A 23,338-nucleotide genomic window follows, 5' to 3' on the forward strand; every position below is an offset into this window, starting at 1 on the left:
CTACAAAGCAAGACTTTATATTTGTACACAACAGATCAACATCAGCAAACTGCACCTGAGGCCGTCTAAGTGTGTTTACAAATTATATTAATGACTTCATTGACAGGACAGTTGCAAACATTTGCGCATTACTTTCTTAAAAACACATCCAAATTTTTTTAATGTTACATGGCAATTGAAACTCTCTACTTCTAACTCAAATTGACTGTTCATATTTGTTCAAATAATAAGTCATTGGTCAGAATGTGAAACACTTCTACAGTCAGTTACGTGCTTTCAGCAAAACTCGAAACACAACAATTTTTTTTTTAAATTCAGACCAGTTAAGTAATTTACTTTTAATGACATTTCAGAAATTTTTTAGAGCGTAAATAATTTTAGTATATTCCAAAGTGTGATTTCTGCAAAAAAAAAACAACATGTTAACATGTGTTTACTTACTGGGATTAAATAAGAATAATGAGACCAAGTTACTGAAATCAAAATAATTCAGACAATCGCCACAACACATCTGCAAGCGTTCTTAGTATTATAAAATTTCAGGAAAATGATGTTGAATTTTTATTTTAACTACAATTGATTGCGATACCTATCACATGTTAAAAATGCTTGCTCAGAATATTGTGTAAAGCACAGCAGAAATATTATATTAAGCCCTCGTACACATGAGTCATAAACACATCTGACAGTCTTGACAGAAAAGATGGCTTAAAGATCAAAAAAAGTAAAAACATTTATACGTTAATTATTTTAGTATTATCCCAACACCATTATACCATCAAGCAATGAAATTGATGACTACAGTCAATATAAAAAGATTTTATGTGAATGCCAAATACAGACCACAACACATTTTAACAAAAGACGTAAAGATGCAACAGCGACTGAGTTTTCAAGTGAGCCAGTGAATTAAATTTAGGATTGTATTAGTACGTTGCAGCATGCAGTTTATGAGAGTAACACTGTTCTAGTCCAGCAGTCCACGGCTAGACTTTCCTAGTGCTCCACGTGTAAAACAACTGTATTATTGATGTGTGACGTCTCAACTCTCAGTGCACAGCTTTTGGTGGGAGTAATTTCATGAATGCGACAGAAGTCGAGCAATGGAAAATGAGCAGCAACAACGGTGCTGCCATCTGTGGCGGATGGCGCGAACCAAAGTTCACAAAGACAGAGGGAAACTTTATACTATTAACTGTTCAGTGAATTTTAACAAGATGGGCAGCATTTTAATCAAAAAATTCCTTGTCGAAAATGAGGTCCAAAGCAACTTATAAGGTGTAGCGTAATTTTAATTTCCAAAATGAACTGTCGCTTCTGCTGAGTAATAACATAATGCAGACACAAATTACTGATCAAAATGTTTGAAAATTTCATTGAATTTAACAGCACATAATCCGTCACAATATTTGCTTCTGAAATGACTAAACTAATTTAAATTAAGTGTTTCCTAATTATTTTAATCTCCCAAAAAATGCTTACCATGATGGAAGTTTTGTTTTTACGTTATTTTAATGGTATTAGGTTCGGATGAAATAACAAAAATGAGTAGATGCTAAGCAGGGGAGCAACAACTAAATTTTCAAAGGGGGGGCAATCTACCTTTTTATAAAGAATCATCGATCCCCCCTATTGAAGCGGGGTGTCCGGTGGTCCCCCCCCCCCCCCCCCCCCGGGAAAATTTATATTTCAAGGTGGAAAATGGTGCTATTTAAGCAGTTTTATTAATCTAAAAATTTATTACACAGCACTTTCTTTGCCCCTGTTTGCCCCCACTTCAAGGTTTCAAAGGGGGGGGGGGGCAAAATACCCTTGCCCCCCCTGTTGTTGCGCCCCTGATGCTAAGGGAAGAAGCAGGGGGCTCACCTTCGGGCGCCAGCGTCACCTTGCAGGTGGTCTCGAGCCGCGACAGTTCCTCCGTCACTCCCTGGAACAGCTCCGAGTCGCGCCTCTGGTCGGCCTCCGACGCCTTGAACACAGCCTTCGGTGGGGACGGGATCGTCTCGGACGTGTCTCTGTCGGCCAGTCTCGGGGGCACCTCGCGGGCGGAGGGCGGCGAGGGGGAGGGGGAGGGCGACCCCTTCGCGGCCCGCGGCTGCCGCTCGTACTGCCGGTCGCGCCTGTCCCGCGCGAAGATCTCCTTCAGCTCCGCCACCGACCGCCGCTCCTCCTCCACCACCTTCTCCTCCCCTATGTACTTGGTCTCGTCCGCGTCAGTCTTCTGCTTCTCCGCCTGCTTCCGGGCGCTGATGGGTACGTCCGTTATCTTCTCATCTGCGGGGAAAGCGACACGACGGAGCAGGTCAGTCGGACCGCTGTCTCCGAGCCCTGCGCTCTGCCCGAACCCGCACGCGACAGACGTCTAGCTTTACCTTGGTAGGGCTCCTTCTCTTCCAGCACCAGTTCCTCCACGGACTCAGAGTCCTGAAACAATCATTACAGTGGCTATTTTCCCTTCCACACTTCATCACTTCACCGATTTTATTTTATCACAAATCAGACTATAAATTCAATCATTTACACTAAATACACTTTCCTCAATCAAAAAAATAATAATTTATCGCAGCATCACAATAAATTCTGTCCAGCCTATAGAGTCATTAAAGCAAAAGATTTAGAAGTGCCTGATGTTCACTTTCATAAAATTGCTCCATGCTTTTTCTGCCATTCTCAAAACATTTAGCTTGCGGTCCTGAATCGACGTTAAACTGATCCCCTCACGAGGGCTTTTGTTTCGAAGTAAAAACTCAAGAAAAGGAAGGTTCCTCCCACCTTTTACTTGGTACAGAATAGTAAAGGAAAAATGAGGTTTCTTGTCTGCTTTATCTTTTTCGGAGGCAGAAATGATGCCAATGTTACTGTAACCACAAGGATTATTATATGTCTAATTAGTACTCGATACTAATATCAGTGCAACACTGCTGTACGGAGACGTGAAGCGCAGTGACTCACCTTCATGATGTCCTGCTCATCGTACGTGATGTCGAGGCCGGCGTCCTGCCTCAGCGAGGAGTCCCGGGAGGGCCCCAGCTCCTCCTTGAGGACGGCTCGGCCTGTCTCGTCGGCGTTGAAGATGCACTGCTGCACGATGTCCTCCCGGCCAATCTTGCGCAGCGCGGTCTCCAGCGTGTTGCCTGGCGAACGGGGACGCAGCGGTGAAGTGGTTAAAACGTCACGGCGTCAGAACAGCCCGATTATTCAGCACATGCTTCTCGCTCCGAACAAGACGCAACCATCAGGCAGGAGCCTCTAGTGAGCTGACGGCCGTTTCCAATGAGCTCCTCCCTCTTTACTGCTGGCTCAAAGTCGTCCAAGGTACGTGTAACAACAGGGGCTAGTCATCGAAGAACAGCAGATGTACATCAGCTTCATTCTAAATTGCCACAGAATAAACATGCAAAATTCCCTATGCCTCGCGCATGAAAAAAATTGTTACACATGCTGTCGTTACGTTGTCCGTCAGGTCACAGTCACTGCTCCGTCTCGTCACAGTCATCGTTTCACTGTATCTCAGTAATTGCTACCTTAAAATCAATGAAACTTGTATGTTGCATCAGAGTCACTGCTGTCATCACTTAAATGATTTCATATGACAGCCACTGTTGTCACTGCTACGTTAAAATCACAGCAGTTAATGTAGTGACACAGACACCGCTATGTCGTGTATTGCTGCATGATGTTCTGTGTATTGCCATGTAGGCATGTATGAACATTAGTTTTTTTGATGCAAAGCGAATATCAAATCGAATGTTTAAAACATTTGCGAAGTCAAATCGAATTGTGAATATTGTTCTCTGCAAAGATGTACTACACTTATTTTATAAAATACAGGATTGAAGTAAAAAAAAATGGTTTAACGTTTGTAATGTTCGAACTGATTATGTGATTAAAGAAAAAAGCCCTAAATATAACACCATTCAATAAAAATTGTAAAATAACATAGCATAATATTAATACTGAGCATTCATAAAAGCAAACGGAGTGCCACCTCTTGAATTTTTTAAGTAACAAACTTCATTCATTAAAAAAATATACAACTTAATACAACTAAATAATTTCAGAAGCGAATGTTAGGTTTCTAAAGTTTTGTAACAGTAAAATTAACATGGCGCTAAATGAATTCGTGCAATCTGAAAACGTGCTAAGTGAGTGATAGGTGTACGTGTCAATTAAGTTACTGTCGTACGTCACTGCTACGTCGTGTACTGCCGTGTGATGTCCTGTGTACAGACATGTCACATCACAGACGACACCGTGCTGAGTGACAGGCACTGATGCATCACATTGCAAGTACGTGTCAAGTACGTCACAGCCGCGTGATGCCCTGCGTACAGACACGTCGCCGCGCCGAGCGCCGGCGCTCACCGGTGGCCTTGTTGCCGGCCTGCCGCAGCCACAGGCGCAGCATGGACAGTCCCTGCTGCGCCGCGCTGCCCGGCTGCTGCGACTTGATGCTGTTGACGTGCGACGTGGCGATGCCCAGCTCGGCGGCCAGCCGCGTCCAGTCCTCGCCCAGCAGGTTGCTGATGTCCGCCAGGCGCAGGTCCGTGCGCTGGTACGCTTCCGGCCGCCCTGGCGTCAACACTGCCGGTCAGTCAACCCCCCATTCAGCGTCCGCGTTTCGGGTCAAATTTCAGCAATTTTTGAAAGTAGGGAGAAAGGTAAGGAACCCATGACGTCACGCTTGGGCACCACGAGAGAGAGCCAGCCGCGGAGGGCGGGAAGCAGACTCACCCAGGCCGCCGTCCCGCAGGAAGCTGTACTTCTTGTGGAGCGCGACGAGGTCGGGCTCCGAGAGCCCGGACTCGGGCATGATGGTCTCAGGAAGGACGATGTTCAGGATGCAGATGGGCTGCTGAGGCGGCTCCCCCTTCGCCACCTGCCGAGTCATTCCCACACCGCGTGCGCTCAGCGCCAGAGATAAATAGGCAAAAGCATTTTTTTTCTGTGATTCATCGTCCAAGAAAATTGTGTTGGAACAAACATGGCATCAAAGCTATTTAACATTGTGTTAGTTACCAATACCACAATGAATGATTTGTTATCTTTTAAGGCTTTTTCTAACTAAAAATTTCAGTCCAATAAATACCTACATTAAAACAAAAAAAAATGTATAACTTCTAACACATTTTTTTTCTAAATCTAAATACAAATTAAGTTTACTAAAAACTGTGCATCACTTATTAGTGGGTAAACATCATAATTTCTATTTACTTGCAGCTTAACAGTGCCTTTATGATTCGCCTTTAAAGATTGAATTAAAATAATTCAGCAAACATGAAACATTATTAAAAATATGACAAATATTTAAAAAAAAAAAAAATAAAAGCTCGGAATATATATTCTCCGATACCTCAACCTCAACTCAATACACTGCAACCACCATTTCCTTCACGATTGTGTATTTTGTGGACATATCTGATTCTGAATACGTGCTAAGTGAAGGATTGGTATATATTGTTGGCAAAATCTGATAAGTGATAAGAAGTGTTACGAGCAAGAATTTCAAAAATATATTCTCCGATACCTCAACAGCCCTACTCGATACACTGAAACCACCATTTCCTTCATGATTGTGTATTTTGTGGACAGTTTCTGTTTCTGAATACGTGCTAAGTGAAGGATTGGAGTACATTGTCGGTGAAATCTGATAAGAAGTGTTACGAGCAAGAATTTCAAGAATATATTATCAGATAACTCGATACAAGTCTGCAAGACTGTCCTTTAGGCTCTCCCACCCCATTTCCTTCATGACTGTGTAATCCTGTATTTTGTGGACATATCTGTTTCTGAATACGTGACGTGCTAAGTGAAGGATTGGTGTATATTGTTGGCAAAATCTGATAAGTGATAAGAAGTGTTACGAGCAAGAATTTCAACAACATATTCTCCGATGACTCGATACGCTGCAAGACTGTCCTTTAGGCTCTCCCACCCCATTTCCTTCATGACTGTGTAATCCTATATTTTGTGGACATGTCGGTTTCTGAATACGTTTTAAGTGAAAGATTAGTGTATATTGTTGGCAGGATCTGATATCTGATAAGAAGTGTTACGAGCAAGAATTTCAACAATATATTCTCCAGTAACTCCATACGCTGCAAGACTGTCCTTTAGGCTCTCCCACCCCCGTGTGTCCGGCTGCCCGGCGGAGGTGGTCGTTACCCTGGGCTCGCGCATGAAGAGCGCGCGGCCGACGGTGTCGGCGTGCGGGTCCTTGACGCGCGCCGTGAAGGGCAGCCGGTTCTCGCGGAACGCGCGGAAGCCCAGCCGCAGCTGGTCCCCGGACTTGGTGACGGGCACCAGGTTGCCGGCGAACTCCACGTACTGCTGCTTCCCCTCCAGCACCTGCGGCACACGGCGCGCGCAAGGGCGCGGCTAAACCCCCGAGGAGCTACATCCGCGCCGGAGGCGCCCGCGGGAACCACGCTGCATCTCGCAGACTTTACCCCTTACTCATCACGTGCCGACAGGACTGCCAAGATTGTATGTTGTTACGTTAACGCTCATTTACTTTTTAAAACAGGAGATTTCTGTGCTATTGCTCTTTATTTTAATAATTGTTTTATTTATCTCGTAAGTGCATTATCCAACAAATATGACATTCAAATGTTTCTTATAACTTACTTCACCAAAATAGTCTTTTTCAACTATGATACATGACAGTGTTTTTTTTTTACATTAAATAAATTGTAATAAATGTTTGAATGTTATCAGAATTTTTGTAACGCTTGAAAATTGTAGCCCCCTCAGCCTGGGAGTTTCGCTTCAAAGGTAGGTTTGCTCTCTCGGGTGCCGGAGCGACGGCTGGGGAGAGGGCTGGAGCTCACCTCGACGTCCCGGCTCTTGGCGACCTCCGTGAACTGCTCCTGGCTCTCCAGGGTCTTGTCCTCCTTGTCGTCCGTCATGCAGAACATGCGGAGCCTCGCCTCCAGCGGGTCCACGCGCTTCGCAAACACCACGAACCTGCGACAGGGGCACGCGTCCGGGTCACCGGTTTACCCTCACCTCTTCCGGTCTCCGGCGGCCCGAGCTGTCGGAGTCATTTAACTATGTTGCAATGTTCCGAAAGAAACAAATAAAACCCAGTCTTTATCATTTCAATAGATATCTCTCTCCACTTTCATTTAATTTTTATATTCAACAGAAACTTACACTTAGCAATTTTAGCACTAAAAAATCCATCTGGAAAAATTAAATGATTTCACAGACTGAAGTATGACTTTTTTCTCCTCAAAATACTTGTAACTTGGAATTTTCCATGCCTCTGCCGTGATTTCACTTCCCCTGACCAATTCCAACTTCCCCGACTTTTCTTTTACTTTCCCCGGACATCCGAGACATCATTAGTCATGGCCGCTAAATAACATTTAAAAAAAAATTTATTTTTATTTTTGTAGTCTATATATGTTTTAAAGTTTAATTTTTCTAGTTATTTTCTTAAATCTATTTTTAAGACAATTTTTTTTTTGTTTTATCAATTGCTAGAGACTGGAAAAATTCGCGCTTTCGATGACCTCTAGGATAGACTCCACAACCCTCTACATGCTCAGGCAAATGCCACTTACTTGCTCATCGGCTACTGACTCGTGACACTTGTCAACTGGGACGCTTGCGATTCGATACTTTTTTTCGGTTGAAGGTTTCCCATTGGCCAAAAGTCCAGATAAACTGTAAGCCAATCACAGAAGCAATACAAATGTACAGTTGTTTGGATTCTAACATATCTTGAAATGAATCCGCGAATTTTTCCCGTCTATTATCAATTGCCAAATATTGTATTCATCAGTTATAAGAGGACATTAATAAAAATTACTGTAAGGCGTTTGATGTTTATCGGTGTGTGTCTGCGCCTCGGGAGAGGTTTCGAAACTGACGTCTGGCCGGGGTTAAGAGTGACGGCTCTTACTTGGCCATGAAGGGCACGTGCATGGCCTCCTTGTACAGCTCCGTCGCCATCTTGGTGGCCTCGCCGATGTTGCGGCAGTCCATCAGCCAGAAGCGCGCCGACACCGTGGTGGTGAAGGACACGCAGTCGTTGACGAAGGTCAGCGGCGTGGAGCCCGTCACGTCCTCCCACTGGGCGCGCGTCGTCCCGCCTGCGGAGGGGGGGAGGGGGAGACACACATCATGCCGTGGTCGCCGGCACGGGGCGGCGCCTCTCGCTCCCCTTCGCTGCTCCCGGGGTCCCGTCCAGTCAGGCGTGTCTGCCTGAACTAGGTCCTCGAACCCTCCCACATCACTTAGTATTCAGCAACAGGGAAGACGATTCAAAGAAAAATATTCCACGAAGGCAAAAATTCAGAACGTTGTAGTTGACATGGGCTATTGTTATTTTAACCTGCAGAAACGATTAACGAAATTATTGTGTTTTCCACCGGCTACAGTACTCTCGCATTGGTTGTTCAGCACTGCGGGCAACATTTGTGGCTAAATAACGAATTGCTTGATTCTGAAACATGAAAATATGCTTTTTTACTTCTAGTAAAATATAAATGTAACATTTTTTGTAAACTTCAATTTCTTTGTTTTTTGGTTACTAACATTATTTTGTTCCTTGACATGTCATTTAGATTCACATTCGAAAGTTTATTTCAATTTCCAGGCAATCTTTTTTTAGAATAATATTAATTCGAGATTTAGATTAGAGGAATCTGGAACTCTGTCCATCGTTGATTTAAACGAACCTGTCTTCTCCATAAAGGTAATTTTGGTGTTAAAAGATGTGAAAGTAAAAAATTTACGTTTATTTAAGAAATAATAAACTATAAATCTTTTGCCAAAGTCCAATAAAGCAAAATGTTTTCTTTATAAACTTTTTAAGTACAAGTAAAAAAAAAAAAAACTGGACAGTACAGAAAATCATGTGTCAAGTACCTGCAAGAAAAAAACTTTTGATTTCATTATTAGTGAACGGTTTTTTTTTTTTTTTTTTTAATTCTTTCCGACACAAATACTAAAACACAAAATTCTGCTATGACAATTCTTGGCAGAGGTGAGAAGCTGACAGGAAAGTGACTAGGATACAAGAGTACTACACTCTGTTCAAGACAAGGTGTTCCATCTCTGACGACAGGGGCTTCAGCAAACACTCCGACAGCAACAGCTGAATATTCTCAAGAAATTAGCGAAGTTAATGGATGCTACATGATAAGCTAGTTCGGCGCTACATGACTCTGTGTTTTTGTTTTCCTCACTAAGTTCACAATATTCGGCTGCCAAATTCTTTGTGTTTGCTGAGGTACCTGTCGAAACAATCGACGCCTCATCCTGAACGGAGCGAACAGCAACGTATGTGTAGCAGCCCGACCAGACAGACTTGCGAGAGGGATGGTTCCCTTCGCAAACGAGTCTGCGAGTTCAAGGTGCATCAGGCCAGCCGGGGAAACTTTTTTTTTTTGACAATCGAGGAACAGAAGCTGTGCAGAAACCAACCTTTTAAAAACATCCCTGTTTGTAACTGCATGCATTTACTTTTTCCAAGTGATACGCTCACTGGGTGGCAAGGAGGTTGTGTTGAGGGCGTAAGACCCTCCCGGACAAAGTGTTTCAAATTATATCTTACTGCATGTATATTCATACAGCAAACACAGCAATGATGATATAAACAAAACTAAAATAACCCAAAACCAACAACAACAAAGAGCACAAAACGAACCAATACTAAAAAACAAAAAAATTATAAATTACAAAATAAAGTTAAGTTTATTTCTATCTGAAAAAAAAAAAATCATGTCATAGAATGAAGTACCCGGCACTGACTTCTAATCTGGAAAGTTTTAATCTAGTAATCATTTTAGTTCTCCCTCTGAGTATCTGCCAGAATGTTAAAAATGGGGTTCAAAAGTTCATTAGAAAAAAATATGCAACTTACATCTTTATTTGAGTTTCAAAAAAAACAATAGGACTTAGAAAGTCTACCAGTAGAGGAGTGTTTCACAAAACTACAATGAACTAATCTGATCAATGACACGGCCTTAAGCTCGCCATAGGGCGTATGACTGAAGTGGGTTAGTTCGGAACTGAACAGCAACACATCCAAATTAACACTGCTATTTGTGTAATGATTTACATATATGTGTTAATGACATGATGCAATAAGTTGTCAGAAATATAAAAATTATATCAGCACTTGCTCATCTTGTTAATAGTGAAAAGTTTCTCCTCTCACAAATGTATAATACTTGATGTGATGATCACGGACAAGATTTTTTGTTTTATTTTTAGTCCAATTATATCTAAAACAGAGGATTTTGGTGTTATTGTTTTAATTTTTATAAAAGCTGTTTTGTAATACTTACTCCACCAAAATCGGGGTAAGATATATGCGCTTAATTTCTACGTTAAAATAATTTTGAATAAATTGGTCTGAAACAGATACTTTCAGAACAATAAAAATAAATTAATAACATTTATGGTTTTAAAATTTATTCATAAGAGATGCACAATAAAACAAATAAAATTAATTTTTCTGATCCATGCATTTTGGTATAATTTTTTTTATTAAAAAATAACCTCAGTCTTTAAATCTTAAACATTAAAATTTTTTTTTTTTTTTATCTGAATTAAGATTTGGTTAAATACTACCTAATTCCATGATATAACTTGCATTTCAGTGCTACATGTGTATTAACTTGCGTTTGGTGTTATGCAGTAATTTTACATGCTTTTCGTATTTCAGTTTAACCGCAATTCACCATATAATCTTGTCCCTAGTGATAGCTCATGTTCAACAAGAATTACCCAAGAATCAAGTTAAAACATTTAACTATACATGTCTGTGCAGGTCATGTATTACATCCAAGGCAAATTTATTCACGTCAATTGTGTATTATAGGTAAGATTAAGTATCAGTCAAACAAGTGGGAATTCTGTCAATGGTTTACACCAAGTTCCAACTCACATCTGAATAAAATAAAACAGTATTTGATTTCGGTGGTTTCAAATTTAGCACAGATGTTGAGAGGTGGAATGACTGCAATAGTCTTGCTAATTTTCTTCTGACTTGGTGGGTGTGTACCAGACAATCTTTAAGTTGGTAAATGCACAGTTACGAACAGGGAATTTGTTCAAAAGTTGATTTCTAAAGTGTTCACATTAATGTTAACAAATAAATAACTGGTTTCACATCTTTTTTTCTCTCCATACTCTCTTGGGATTTTCTGAAAATAACATCTTAAGTCCTTAGCCAAAGAACTTAAAAATTTTGTCTGAAATCCACAGCATGTGTAATGTTTGAAAATATAAACTTTTTGAATTTGTTTCAATCTGAAATATTGTACCCGAGAACTGTAGTCCCTAAGTACTTTGTACATTAGATGCTTAAATAAATGGTTTTCTTGAGTTGCTGAAAAAACAACAGTACTACAATAAATACGAGAATAAATAACAATCACAGAGTCTAACACCATACACAACAAGTAAAGATTGTACAAGTCACAAACGTGAACATGTGTGTCGGAACACTAAGAGACAAGAGTTCATGATCACACTGTTAGACACGACGACCAACAAACAACTTACTTGAGCAGCAAAACATCCAGTGCAAGGAAACAAAAGTGAGTGATACGAGTCTCCCATGCAGTCGAAACAACGGCCGTCCATGCAAGTGGCATACGTCACGTCACGAGGTATACACAAGCTCACAAAACAAGATACTGAAACTGTAAACCGTGTGGTCCAGAAACGCATGCTGCAATACAGTGCCTTAATGCTTCCCGATCAAAATTTTGTGAACTGGATGTGTCTTATCCCTTTACATAGTACAAGGGATGGGCCAATCAAATCCTCAAATACCATCAAATCCTTAGTATTTAAAGGATTCAATATTCGAGGAAGAAGATTTGAAAAAAATTATCAGAGGAAATAAAGTAAATTAAAAATTCAACCTGATAACCTCTGAAGTTTACCGAGTAAATTTTTTTTTAATACCTATCATGTTACCATTCCACAAGATATTGTACTTTTAACATGTACATGATTATATAAATAAATTTACAATATATATATATATACTATATTGATTTAAGAAACTTAGTTTGTGAAACAACCATTTAAAGGGTATAATGTTTCAACAACATAGTTTTTTTTTTTTTTTTTTTTCATTTAAAGTAAATTATTTTATTTTTGACACTTGACACATAGATTAAGATTCAAGGGGCATATCCCAGGTACTCTCTGGGATTCAAATTTGGGATTATGATTTGAGAAAATTGGGATTTGACCCATAACTAAAAAGTATAAAAGCAGACAGTAACATGTTTGAAATAATTTTTACACATTCTGCTAGGAGAGCAATTGATTTACCGTAGAAAAAAGCAGCTACATGTATCTTTTGTTTACATCCCTCTGTTAAATAAATAATAATAAAAAAAAATTGTGTGAGAACAACATAAGTCAAATCCCTCAAATAATGTATTGTCCCTTTTTATAGGATTGACAGTGCCACTGAAAATTTTGAACACTTGTACCACAGCTATAATATGAAGAAATTTATACATGTATGTTTTGCTGAAAACTCTGCTTGCTGGACACGACTAAACAGTTACATATTCCACTTGTCGGGAAATGGTGCTCAAATGTCTAGTGTTTGCTGCTTTTTGAAACTGCGGTGTATATTTTAAATTCTGAATGCATCACTTTTATAAAAAAAAAAATGTGAAAAAACTATAGCATATTGTCACCCTATTATCACCCTATTGTCACCTTTGATCGTCATGGTTCTAGAGTGCTTGGTGTACACAATCATAGTACTCCTCCTGACACCAATCTAAAATAACTGCTAAAATACTTCATTGGAAATACTAATAGTAGTCATTTACATACTATAATATGTAGTCTTCATACCAAAAATGATCTTACTTACAGACTGATCAACAATTCCAGTACTCAAGATAAACACATAAATCTTTTTGATAATCAATTTAATATAAAAAAAACTGTGTACTATTCTTAATATATAAAATTATTATCATGATATTTAATTTCTACACCAAATTCATTTATATATTATATCTTTGACTTTTAATCTGTTCTATTTTTAATTGTTTGGTTACTGTTATTACTTAACAATTTTATTCAGACACTTATGATTCTCGGCTATCCGTTGTGCACATTCGTGGACATACTGTACCGCCTGTCTGGTATACAACCACCTGTGTAACAGGCATTTCACGTCGCTGTCAAGTTTTTCCACCGTTCCTTCCGACATCATAACCCTCTATATATGACGTTTATCAGGACAAACCTCACCCTTGTATTAAGGCCTCGCTGAAACATCCTCCTTAACAGTGCATAGTAATAATCATCAATGACCCCAGAGAATCGTCAAAATATCTTGTTTTGTTTTTTATTAGTGTTGGTATTAAAATTGTGGATATTGTGTTTCTTTTTTACACCAGGGCTCATGTCTATGTTTATGTTTTCTCATCATAGATAGTATTTTTTAAAGAGATGAATAATTTGTTGTTTTTTTTTGTCCTTATGTTTTTACAAATTATCATACAAAGAATGATCCACAATGAACTCACAATGAATTACATATAATTGTTATTACACAAAAACTTTTCTGCTGTATATGTTTATGCTAAGGGTTTTTTTTGTTAATGTTTTTTTTCTAAACAAAATTTTTTTTTTTTACTTTATGTCAAACATATTAATTATGGTTGTATAGTGACTTCACACGATTTGTGAAAATCAAATCAAGAGCAAGTCCAACTGGGAACTATTAACTATTTATTATACCAGACATGACTTCATACTCTTAGCTATCACCATTCTCCAGTAACACCCGCAGCAAAAACAATCTGATTTGGCCCAAATAGACATTTTCACACTGCCATACTTCATCCTGAACAAAAATCAAAGCCATATTTTATTTGACAAACTCTAAATAAAGATACCCCTCAAGACCAGATATAAAACTGTTTCTGATACCCCATGCATTAAGTTGAGTCCCCTTAGAAGAAATAATACCTATCATAAAAACTAAAACCATTATGCTAATATTTTGAAGAAAAAAAAAAATAATAATAATAATAATAAACATAACCTATTTTGGTTCAGAAAGTAAAAAAAAAAAAACCTAAATGGAAGAAACATCCTGAGCATGTCAGTCTTTCATACCAATTCCAACAGGTGGTAATGAGTGACGATTTCTGAGAATAAACACTAGTGTGGAGTGAGTAGCAGCAGAAACGCTGTGCCGAGAACCTCGGCCAGACAATCACCCGTGTCCTCCGACACTACAGACCTGACCGCACGCTTGCCCGAGCAAGTGTCCACAGAGGTAGCTCCGGACACACAAGAAAAGGCGTGACGATCGTGGGCCAGTAGTACAATTGCACTTCTGTCATCACAGTGGCTATCCTGCTTAGCCAATGTAGCCTTTGGTAAAATCCGCGTGAACAACACTGTACCTACTCATGTAGTACAGAGTAGTAAAGACTCAACATCCTTTTTGAATCCCTCCCAAAATATCATGTCATAATCTCTAACTTTCCTTCCACGATGTCACAATAATTTTGATCTGTAAAGTTTAGAAAATACTTTTACTCACTATTTTTACAATAAATAATTTTCCAATGCAAACAGGAAATACCACAGATATTTACAAAAATATTCTGTACACATGATACGTGGAACAAATTTAAAGATGACAATGTACAGTACTGTTGCACATTAGCAATATCCACATCGGAACATAAGCACAAACATATGCACACGTACCTACGTACTCACAAACACTCACACATGCACTTACACACAAAAGCATATGTACCTAAGTGTTGTAACAACAATCACAACAAACTCTTACTTTCAAACAACAACTATATCATTATGAGAAACCAAATATATACAGACAGGAGCAAAATTAAGTAAAACAATTTCAGGTTAAATTTAAAATAAGCCAAGCGCTAAATTATTTAAAAGGTGATAAAACCGATAAAAAAAAAAATCATGCCCAACCAGTTTTGACGAGGATGAAGAAAACTATAACAAAGCAAGCTAAGGTATAACACAGAGCCAATACTGCAATCACGTCCGTAGTAAGCAATTACGTTGCACACATGCCAGGATAACTGTAGCAACGAAAATATTGGAAGCAAGGAAGCAGCAAGGGTTTCAGAAAAGACCCATCTTAGGGCAACTAACTTCTAGCTTTAGGAATGTTAACACATCCGGCTTTGATGTTCTTTTAATGTATATTTTACACGGGGATAGTTTCGTCACTGCAAAATGACAGTGTCAAGTTTCCCTTTGCCTCATACTCTTGTGCAGCATTCAAACCCTCTCGAAGTTGTTAACACTGAGCTTCCACGAGACTGAGGACGTTGGAAGGCTTGAAGGTTGGTATTACCGCAACCGACAGAACGTGCATGCATTCAGGGAAAGCAGTACATGTGTTAAAGATTTTCCCATTTACTAAAACATGTGTGTGCAGAGACCCCTATGTTTTCAACTTTTGTTCAGGCAAAAGATAATTATCTAAGGCATTAAAATATAAATGACGCACAATAATAAATGTAACTGTTGAATTCATACAATATTTTCCGAATCATGGCGCTAACTTTTAGTTTTGATAACTCATGAAAACAGTTCACTTCAAAAATTATTTGGTGTCCCCAGAACAGTTATTATAAATACCTATTCCTATCATGTGGTTCTTCATTAGTTTTTTTATCAAGTATTTCTATGAAATCTAAAGCTAAACTATACTAACTATGTATTCTTTTCACAGGAGAGGCAATTTCCAAGATGAGAAGAAGACATAAGTATCAATTTTAAAGGCACCAAAAAAAATTATAGCGACAATCACACTTTGAAACTGAATAATTTTTGGTTGGTTTGAAGCAGGACCTTACAAGCATATCTGTCTCGTATTTGTCAAACAGCGATAATTAAATGACCCTTGATTTGATTAGAAGTGAAAGTGGAATGAAACATCATCATAGATTCAGATAAATACAGTGCGCTATGTAAATTTCTGCAACCTGGCAGGCAAAAGACACGAAGGCAGCACCTATGCCGATGTTTTTGGGATGATGATATATTGCTGCTGCAGGGGGAGGCTAAAAGGATTAGCGACAAACAAACTATAGCCAATTGTAACCAAGTATAGTGTGTGTCGAGCTAGGCCCTCGTGAGGCACATTAAGTTACAGAAAGCCGTGTATAATTTAAACCCCGTAAACTCAGACACATCTTACATCCCCAACATTTCACACTCAATATTAAATAATTACTACAAAAAAAATTCTAGGACAAATTTTACTTTAGCTTTCACTTGACAAACATATTGAGACAAATCTAAAAATCAGCTATGCTGCTAACACTTTTCTTATCAGAGAATGACTCTGCAATTCAAAGATGTGCCTGAGTTTGCTTACATTCACTCTTCTCGCATGACATTTCCTTTTCATTTGCAGTCTTCAATTCTTTGGACATAATACGACTGATTCCAAACTGCAATTCGAAGACGATTGCTATTTTTCAAAAGCCCCAAATAAAAGACCACCAGTTTTAACAACTTTGAGAGCTGACAGGTTAAATATACATGGCAATAGTTATTTACATCCAGAAATAATAATCATAATAAACAAAAGAGTATGCACAAACCTACAAGTGAGGTGAAGATTCGCAAAGGTTTACTTGTGAGATATGTATATATATATAAAATAACGTGTGTGTGTATACTGCATTTAGTTTTGGACTGAAAAGTTCAAGACAAAAAAACAGAACCAACGCTTTATATAAAAAATGATAAAGAAATAGAGAAAGAGAGATAGATAGTAGAGAGCGTTGCCCAGTTACCTTTAAGAGATCTTTTCCGAAACACCCCTGCGAAACGTGCAGCAATGCGCAAGTGACGGAGGGAAGAACGTTAGTCACAAAGTACCAGCCACACAGTCAAGGGCTAGCAACCTGTTTCAAACAACTTCTACCAACTGACCACTCATCTCTGTTCAGGCCAAAGATAATTTTCCAAGGTATACAAACATAAAAGACGCATTACAAAATATTGTACCCGTTCAATTTATAAAAATCATTTCCGAAATGTGGTGCTAACTGTTAGTTTTCTGCCGTGACGTTAAATAGAATACAGACGATAGCTCAAAAAAAAAAATCCGGCTTTTGAAGACATAATTTATACTAATTTAAATAACTCTTAAAAAACAGTTCACTTCAAGAATTATTTGGTGTCCCTAGAACTAACTTTCCTTAAAGTTCATCCAATATTAAAATTAGCTTCTTTAAAATATATTTCCCCTGCAAAATCTCAACTTTTTTTTTGTTCACCAAGTACTTTTGTACTGTGTTTATTAACAATTAGATCACGAATATAAATTTTACATGAAATATGATAGATTCACTTCCATCCCTAAACAATTTCCTTTTTCAGCTTATTGCACTTCACTGGGCAACGAAAATGACTTAACGATTCTTCTTCAGTTAATTTTGTTTTTTAAAATGCCAGGCAGTATAATTCAAATTGAATTACTTGATGCTACATTTTTTTTTGTTGGCTTATTCAACTAACCGAAAATAAGAATTTATTAAAGTTTCTAATTTTTTTTTTGTTTGAGGTTATTTAAACAAGGAATAGTTATCAGCTGTTGAAAAAATCAGTAACAACCAATAATTTGAGTAAACAGGTAAGATATTCACATTGTTTGAGTGCTGGTCCCTCCGAAATAAATTAAAATTATCGCGAGATATCTTTTTCCCCAAAGACCTCATAGAATTACAGGAAACTACGACTACGAGGAACGTGAACAAACAAAATGCCTGCCAGTCGCAATAAAAAAAAATCTGACTAGCACCCCGTAAAAGGTAATAATCCTTTTGGTCTGAAATCCTAAGTGATAAACAAATATTTTTTATAATTTTTTTTAACATCCTAATATTGTATTAAATAAACCAAAATGTGCAGTAAAATTATTTTTTTTCATTTGAGATGATGATAATTAATTTAAACATTTAGAAATTTATTTTAACCACCTACAAATCATATCAATTTCAATATAATTTAATTTTTTTTTATAAATGCTTATTCCACTAAATAAATGGTTGATAACTAATAAATGTGACGCTATATTCTGATTTATGAATGAATATGAATGATAAGTTTATTAAGTTAAAATTAATCTGAAGTGTAAAGTACTAAGAAATTAAAAGCAATTAATACTTTCCACAAATGAATTGTTTTACATTTGTACTAACTACTCTTTAGTTTAAAACCTTTTTTTAATTTCAAAATATTCTGTCATGGCAACCACAAGGGAGTCTACGCACACACTAAAGTTTCTCATCACAGATGTCTATATGTACACCACTTCCAGAATACATTTCATCTACTCAGAATGAAAACAGCTGTTAAAAAACAAACAGGACTAATCTAAAAATTAACTACAAAAATACTATACCAGCAAAAAAGTTAAGTCTACCTGCGAACAGGGGTTCTAAAGATACCTATTAATCTCAAATAAAAATATAGATACACTGAGGAAAAATGTATGTCAAATTAACATACCAACACTAGCCAATTTGCTTCTATTTAAAGACATAACGTCAATATATAAAAAATGAACGTATATGAACTGTTTGTCCAAAATGTTACGCTAACTACTTTCGACTAAATTTTTATGTCAAATAATGTTACATGTGCAAACTAAATTCCTTTGCTTGGCTTACAAAACCAATAAATGTTAACAAATTTATGGATGACAACTGTGTTTTGAGTGTAAGCCAATAGAATTTATTTTGCCAACTACACGGTACTCAACACGAGATCAGGCAAAAAAAAGTGAGGGAACTAAACAGTTACGAGGCAAGCAGACGAGCACGCCTCCTCCAGGACGTAGGGGCCATCCGTGCCGTCCCGCACAGCACCCCGTGTAGGAGCGGCATCGCAAAACCAACCTTACGACATCCCTCCTCCACCGGGAACATCTTGGTTTCCTCCGCACAACGCTATCTTGCGGTCGCAGCGATCGCCAACTCCCCGAGCGGGGGTAACGCCAGCGAGATCTGACAGAGTTAACTACCTACGTGGACGTGCGTGAGTTTAGGGAACTCCTCCTCAACAGATGAATGGCAAAAAAAAAAAAAAGGGGTCCAAGAAACAATCCTGAACGTTCATGAGCAAGGAGCAAGTAAAGTTATCGCAGTCTGAAACCTACATATAGCGTTTTTCCAATGAAAAAAAGATTGTTATATTTATCTGTACATACCAACGTGTGCTTTTTCAAAAATTGTAGCAAATAGTGTGTTAACACTATACAGTGCAAACTTCACGAAAATTTATATCTGCGGCTACCTGAGAACAATGAAAGTCTTCGGCATGGAGTATAACCCAGAATTTTCCTTTGGTTGTGTTTCTAAGAGTTAACGGCAGACTGCACCAATTATTGTTTTAAGAGAACTGACTCAGATTGAAATAAACATGTGCGTAAGTATGCCCAAGGATGTTGTAATTTAAAATTGTTTAATTTTTGCCGTTTTCATTTCCAAGCATTCAGGAGGAAATTAATCATTTTGGTAGTATAAAGTTTAATAATGGAGAGAATTTCGCATTAAATTAAAATCAGGATAATACTTACTTAACTGTCTGCTGTTAAATCAACAAATTTGTCATCTATGTTCTCATAACATTACATAATTTTGTATTTCTAACATTGTGTTGACTGCATCACTATACAAAACGCATGGTTCCGTCTTCTTAAAAAGTATATGTACCTACTGATAAACGAAGGAATAAACCTGACATTCAATTAAATCTAACACTGCACAGTAGACAGTAGCTATATAACTAGGTTGCTAACCCCTGATTCATTTCCAAAGAAAAAAATTAATTGTAATGCAATACTCAAACCAAGAGCAAAAATCACTAAATCGTTTTTTCAAATTACCTACAAGCTACAAAAACAAAATTAATTAGCAATGCAAAACATAACTGATCAACATGGAAATTAATTTCACACCCACACTTTGAAACAAGTATGTTGAAAATATCAGAAACAACAAACTGATAATATTAATATCTTAAAGAACATATGTGTTACTATATGCCCCACACAAATATATTAACCAATTATAAAAGAGACAATTCATTTTTTTTTCAGTAGCTTGAAAAAAAAATCAACAACACTAACAAAACAAAAGCATCCAGGCCAACACCAGTGGGCCACAACGAAAATCAAAGCTGAAATTTTTGAAGACAAACAATAGATAGTTGTGAAAATAACACAAACACTTTACAGAGAGAGCTATTGGTCTGCCATGCTGACTGGCTAAGATTTGCCAGCTATAGTTAACAGTTAAATGGCTCACATGTTCCTACGGCCTTGACCTGTCTCAAGTAATGCTACCCCCCAAATATGTACCCGGAAAACTAAACTCCAAACGCATCAAGGAAAATCCTGTGTTTTAAGGCTGCTTTACTTTTACATGTTAAAGAATGTACTATCCTGAGTATCCAATCAGTCTCTCTTTTGCCGATAATTTTCTGTCTTTCTACGGTAAAACACACATGGAATCAAGGGCAAATTTATATTTTAAAAAAATTAAGGGCTAAATATAAAAACCACTACAACACATATAATTTTACCCCAAATTAATTTTAAAAAAATATAATGATAGAATTTGATTCATGAAGTTACTGAAAGCAACAGAGAAAAAGAACAGATACAAAAAAAAATTGCACAAAACATTAATTTGTACAAAACCACAAAATCCAAAACACACAATACTGAACAGTGGAGTGCCAGCATCCAACTCCTCTGTGATGGCCAGAATACCTCGACAGAAAATACTACACTCATCAAAATTATTTTTTCCCCACAATACTTTATCTTGCTTCAGTACACTTCAAGAAAAGTGGACCTAAAACTTCTACATTCCCACTGTGTCATTCACACAAAGAGTTGCCAATTCCATTATTTTAATAATTATAAAGGTCCAGTATAAACTTCTGACTACATACAATGAAAGTACCCTACAATGTAAATGCTGCCTTACAAAATTGTCTTGCTATATATATTTTTTTTAATGGTGATAAACTCCGTGACAGCTACGTATTTGGGCGTATTTTGAATCATTATGGGTGAAAAAAGTATGGTAAAATAAAATATATCTTTTAAAAAACTGCGATAAAACCAATTACCCTACCATATATATTTAATTTCTTTATAAACATTCAACTGACCTTTAAGGCCTTAACAGAAATTTTCTTGTTTGACTAACACAAACATTTTAAGATTTTCCTAAAACAAAAATTATTTCCATAAGATAAGAACTGCTAAACATGTATCGTACTAATCACGGGGTTTAAAATGTCCGAGTTTCGTGAGCGATAGCACAGCCCACGCCGTGGCAACTGGCATCACTGGCACACCACGTCTGACAAAGACAACACAAGCCAGAAGGTAGAAGGTAGAAGGCATACGTATGACAACCGTACAGTACAGTAGCCAGGATACACACTCGGGCTGACGCTATTCTGCATCTTCCCAGTGGCTCTGTCATCGTGACCAATCACTGTACACGGTTCAGTTTGATAATAATCAATCGTACATGTGCTTGTTACCAATGAACACCGACTGAACAATTTCAATAAAACGTCAGCCAATATTTACGAATTCTAAACTTCACTCAATACTGCAAAATAAACCTGCTCATGCTGAAATTAAAACTAAAGTAATGATTATTATATAATTCTCCTACTTAATAAAAACAAAATATAACATTCAGTGTTTTTTTTTTTTTAATTAAAATGTTCTCCTATAAAGAGAACATTTTAATATTTTGAGACATTAAGTTACATAGAAAGGTAAATTAATGAGCACAAGGGAGATTTTATAGTGTTTTTATCTTTTATGGCAAAGAAATATTGGTCTTTATGTGTATACATTATAAAAATATTCACTCTTTATTCAATCCACAGCTTGAATACAAGGGCTGGAATGATCAAAATGTTCAACTGCAGTGTACCTTACAAGATTCAAGATAACAAGTTCACCTCATCAAATGAGGACATAGTCATTTTTTTAAATGTTAATATTAAATAAGTTTGGCTTTCAAGCCAGTACTAATTCAGGGGTGTTGATAACACAAAGGAAATGAAAGTACGTCTTTGGCCAGAGACTACTCAAATACGCAGCAAGTGTCTAGGCTTTGAACGCAGCTCAGCTGCTAGTGTTGCCCTGGTGTCTGGTGTCAGAAGCTTGAGACACTTGATATCTGGCAGGTGGCACTGCCACGCAGACAAAGGATCAGCTCTAACACTGCAGAATCTTAGGGTTAAGGTGAAGAAGGTTTGACCATCCATGACCGACTCAAGGACACAAGCAAATGCACGATAACTGTAAAGTTCTCCAGGTAAGTTCGTTGCTAGCGCTTCACAGCATTTGCTTCTACGGCTTGGCGCTTAAGAGGCTTAAAAAAAAGTATAATCGTAATTTCTTGTACATTGGCAATACCTGTCCTCATCTATAACATTTAAGACTAGGTCTCACATGCTGAATTAGTAATTTCATTTTCTTTTCATTACTGTTAACTAAGGGATTTTTCCTGGAAATTTTATCCAATAGCACTCTTGCATACGTTGTTGGATGACATATTTCCTCACCAGATATTTACCAAACGTTATTTCAGCACTTTAAAGGTCATGCTAGTGATTGTAATTGTGGACACTTGCGTGACTTTTTACTGCTATTACATAATTTTGAGTGAATATCTGTTGAGGAACTATTATGACGAATTTGTAGGAAAAGCTCTCAAATGATAGCAATGAGAATAAAATGAAATACCCAACCCCATGTGGGACCGAGCCTAACAGTTTGAAACAGTTACGGACAGAAATTAACATCAAACCAAACAGGTTTCAGCTACTGTACTGTACACTTGCAGGACTTACACAAACCCACATACGCACACACAAGCACAACACTTTAGGACTGGTGCCTGTCGGAAACAGTGCGACACGAGAATGTCAATACACAAAAAGGTGCCAAAGAGCCACAATCGAAGGGTGCAGACACATCACAAGATGGAAATTTTCCGCTCTTTCTTTTTTTATTACAAATCGTGTCTTCCGCCGCACACCGTAGGAAATTATAACCTCTAATGAGGGAAGCGTCCAAAATCCTCACTTGTAGCACTAGCTCGTAATTAGTTAGGTGAGTATTTAATCATTGTGGCATGTTTGCATGCACTCAGCTGTACAACATGTATTCATCACAGTCTGTGATTCTGAAGTCTTAGTGATTCATTAGAAGATAAATCCAAACATGTCTTGCGGTTCATGTTCAGTGCAAATGCACATCAAAAATATAAACAAA

The 23,338-nt window shown here is 37.7% G+C and overlaps 1 protein-coding gene across 1 annotated transcript in view; it reads right to left on the bottom strand.

Moving 5' to 3' along the window:
* LOC134539287 (titin-like) overlaps positions 1–23,338 on the bottom strand; it is a 299,819-nt gene that overhangs the window by 174,016 nt on the left and 102,465 nt on the right. Inside the window, exons 25-33 of the mRNA XM_063381173.1 lie at positions 16,812–16,838; positions 7,910–8,099; positions 6,831–6,966; positions 6,166–6,348; positions 4,735–4,879; positions 4,366–4,584; positions 2,953–3,134; positions 2,373–2,424; positions 1,867–2,274 (exon numbers count right to left, since the gene is read on the bottom strand). Of these exons, the coding sequence (XP_063237243.1) occupies positions 1,867–2,274; positions 2,373–2,424; positions 2,953–3,134; positions 4,366–4,584; positions 4,735–4,879; positions 6,166–6,348; positions 6,831–6,966; positions 7,910–8,099; positions 16,812–16,838 (1,542 nt within the window). The remainder of the gene's footprint in view (positions 1–1,866; positions 2,275–2,372; positions 2,425–2,952; positions 3,135–4,365; positions 4,585–4,734; positions 4,880–6,165; positions 6,349–6,830; positions 6,967–7,909; positions 8,100–16,811; positions 16,839–23,338) is intronic.

Source organism: Bacillus rossius, chromosome 15 (assembly GCF_032445375.1).
Source record: "Bacillus rossius redtenbacheri isolate Brsri chromosome 15, Brsri_v3, whole genome shotgun sequence".
Classification (NCBI taxonomy): domain Eukaryota; kingdom Metazoa; phylum Arthropoda; class Insecta; order Phasmatodea; family Bacillidae; genus Bacillus; species Bacillus rossius.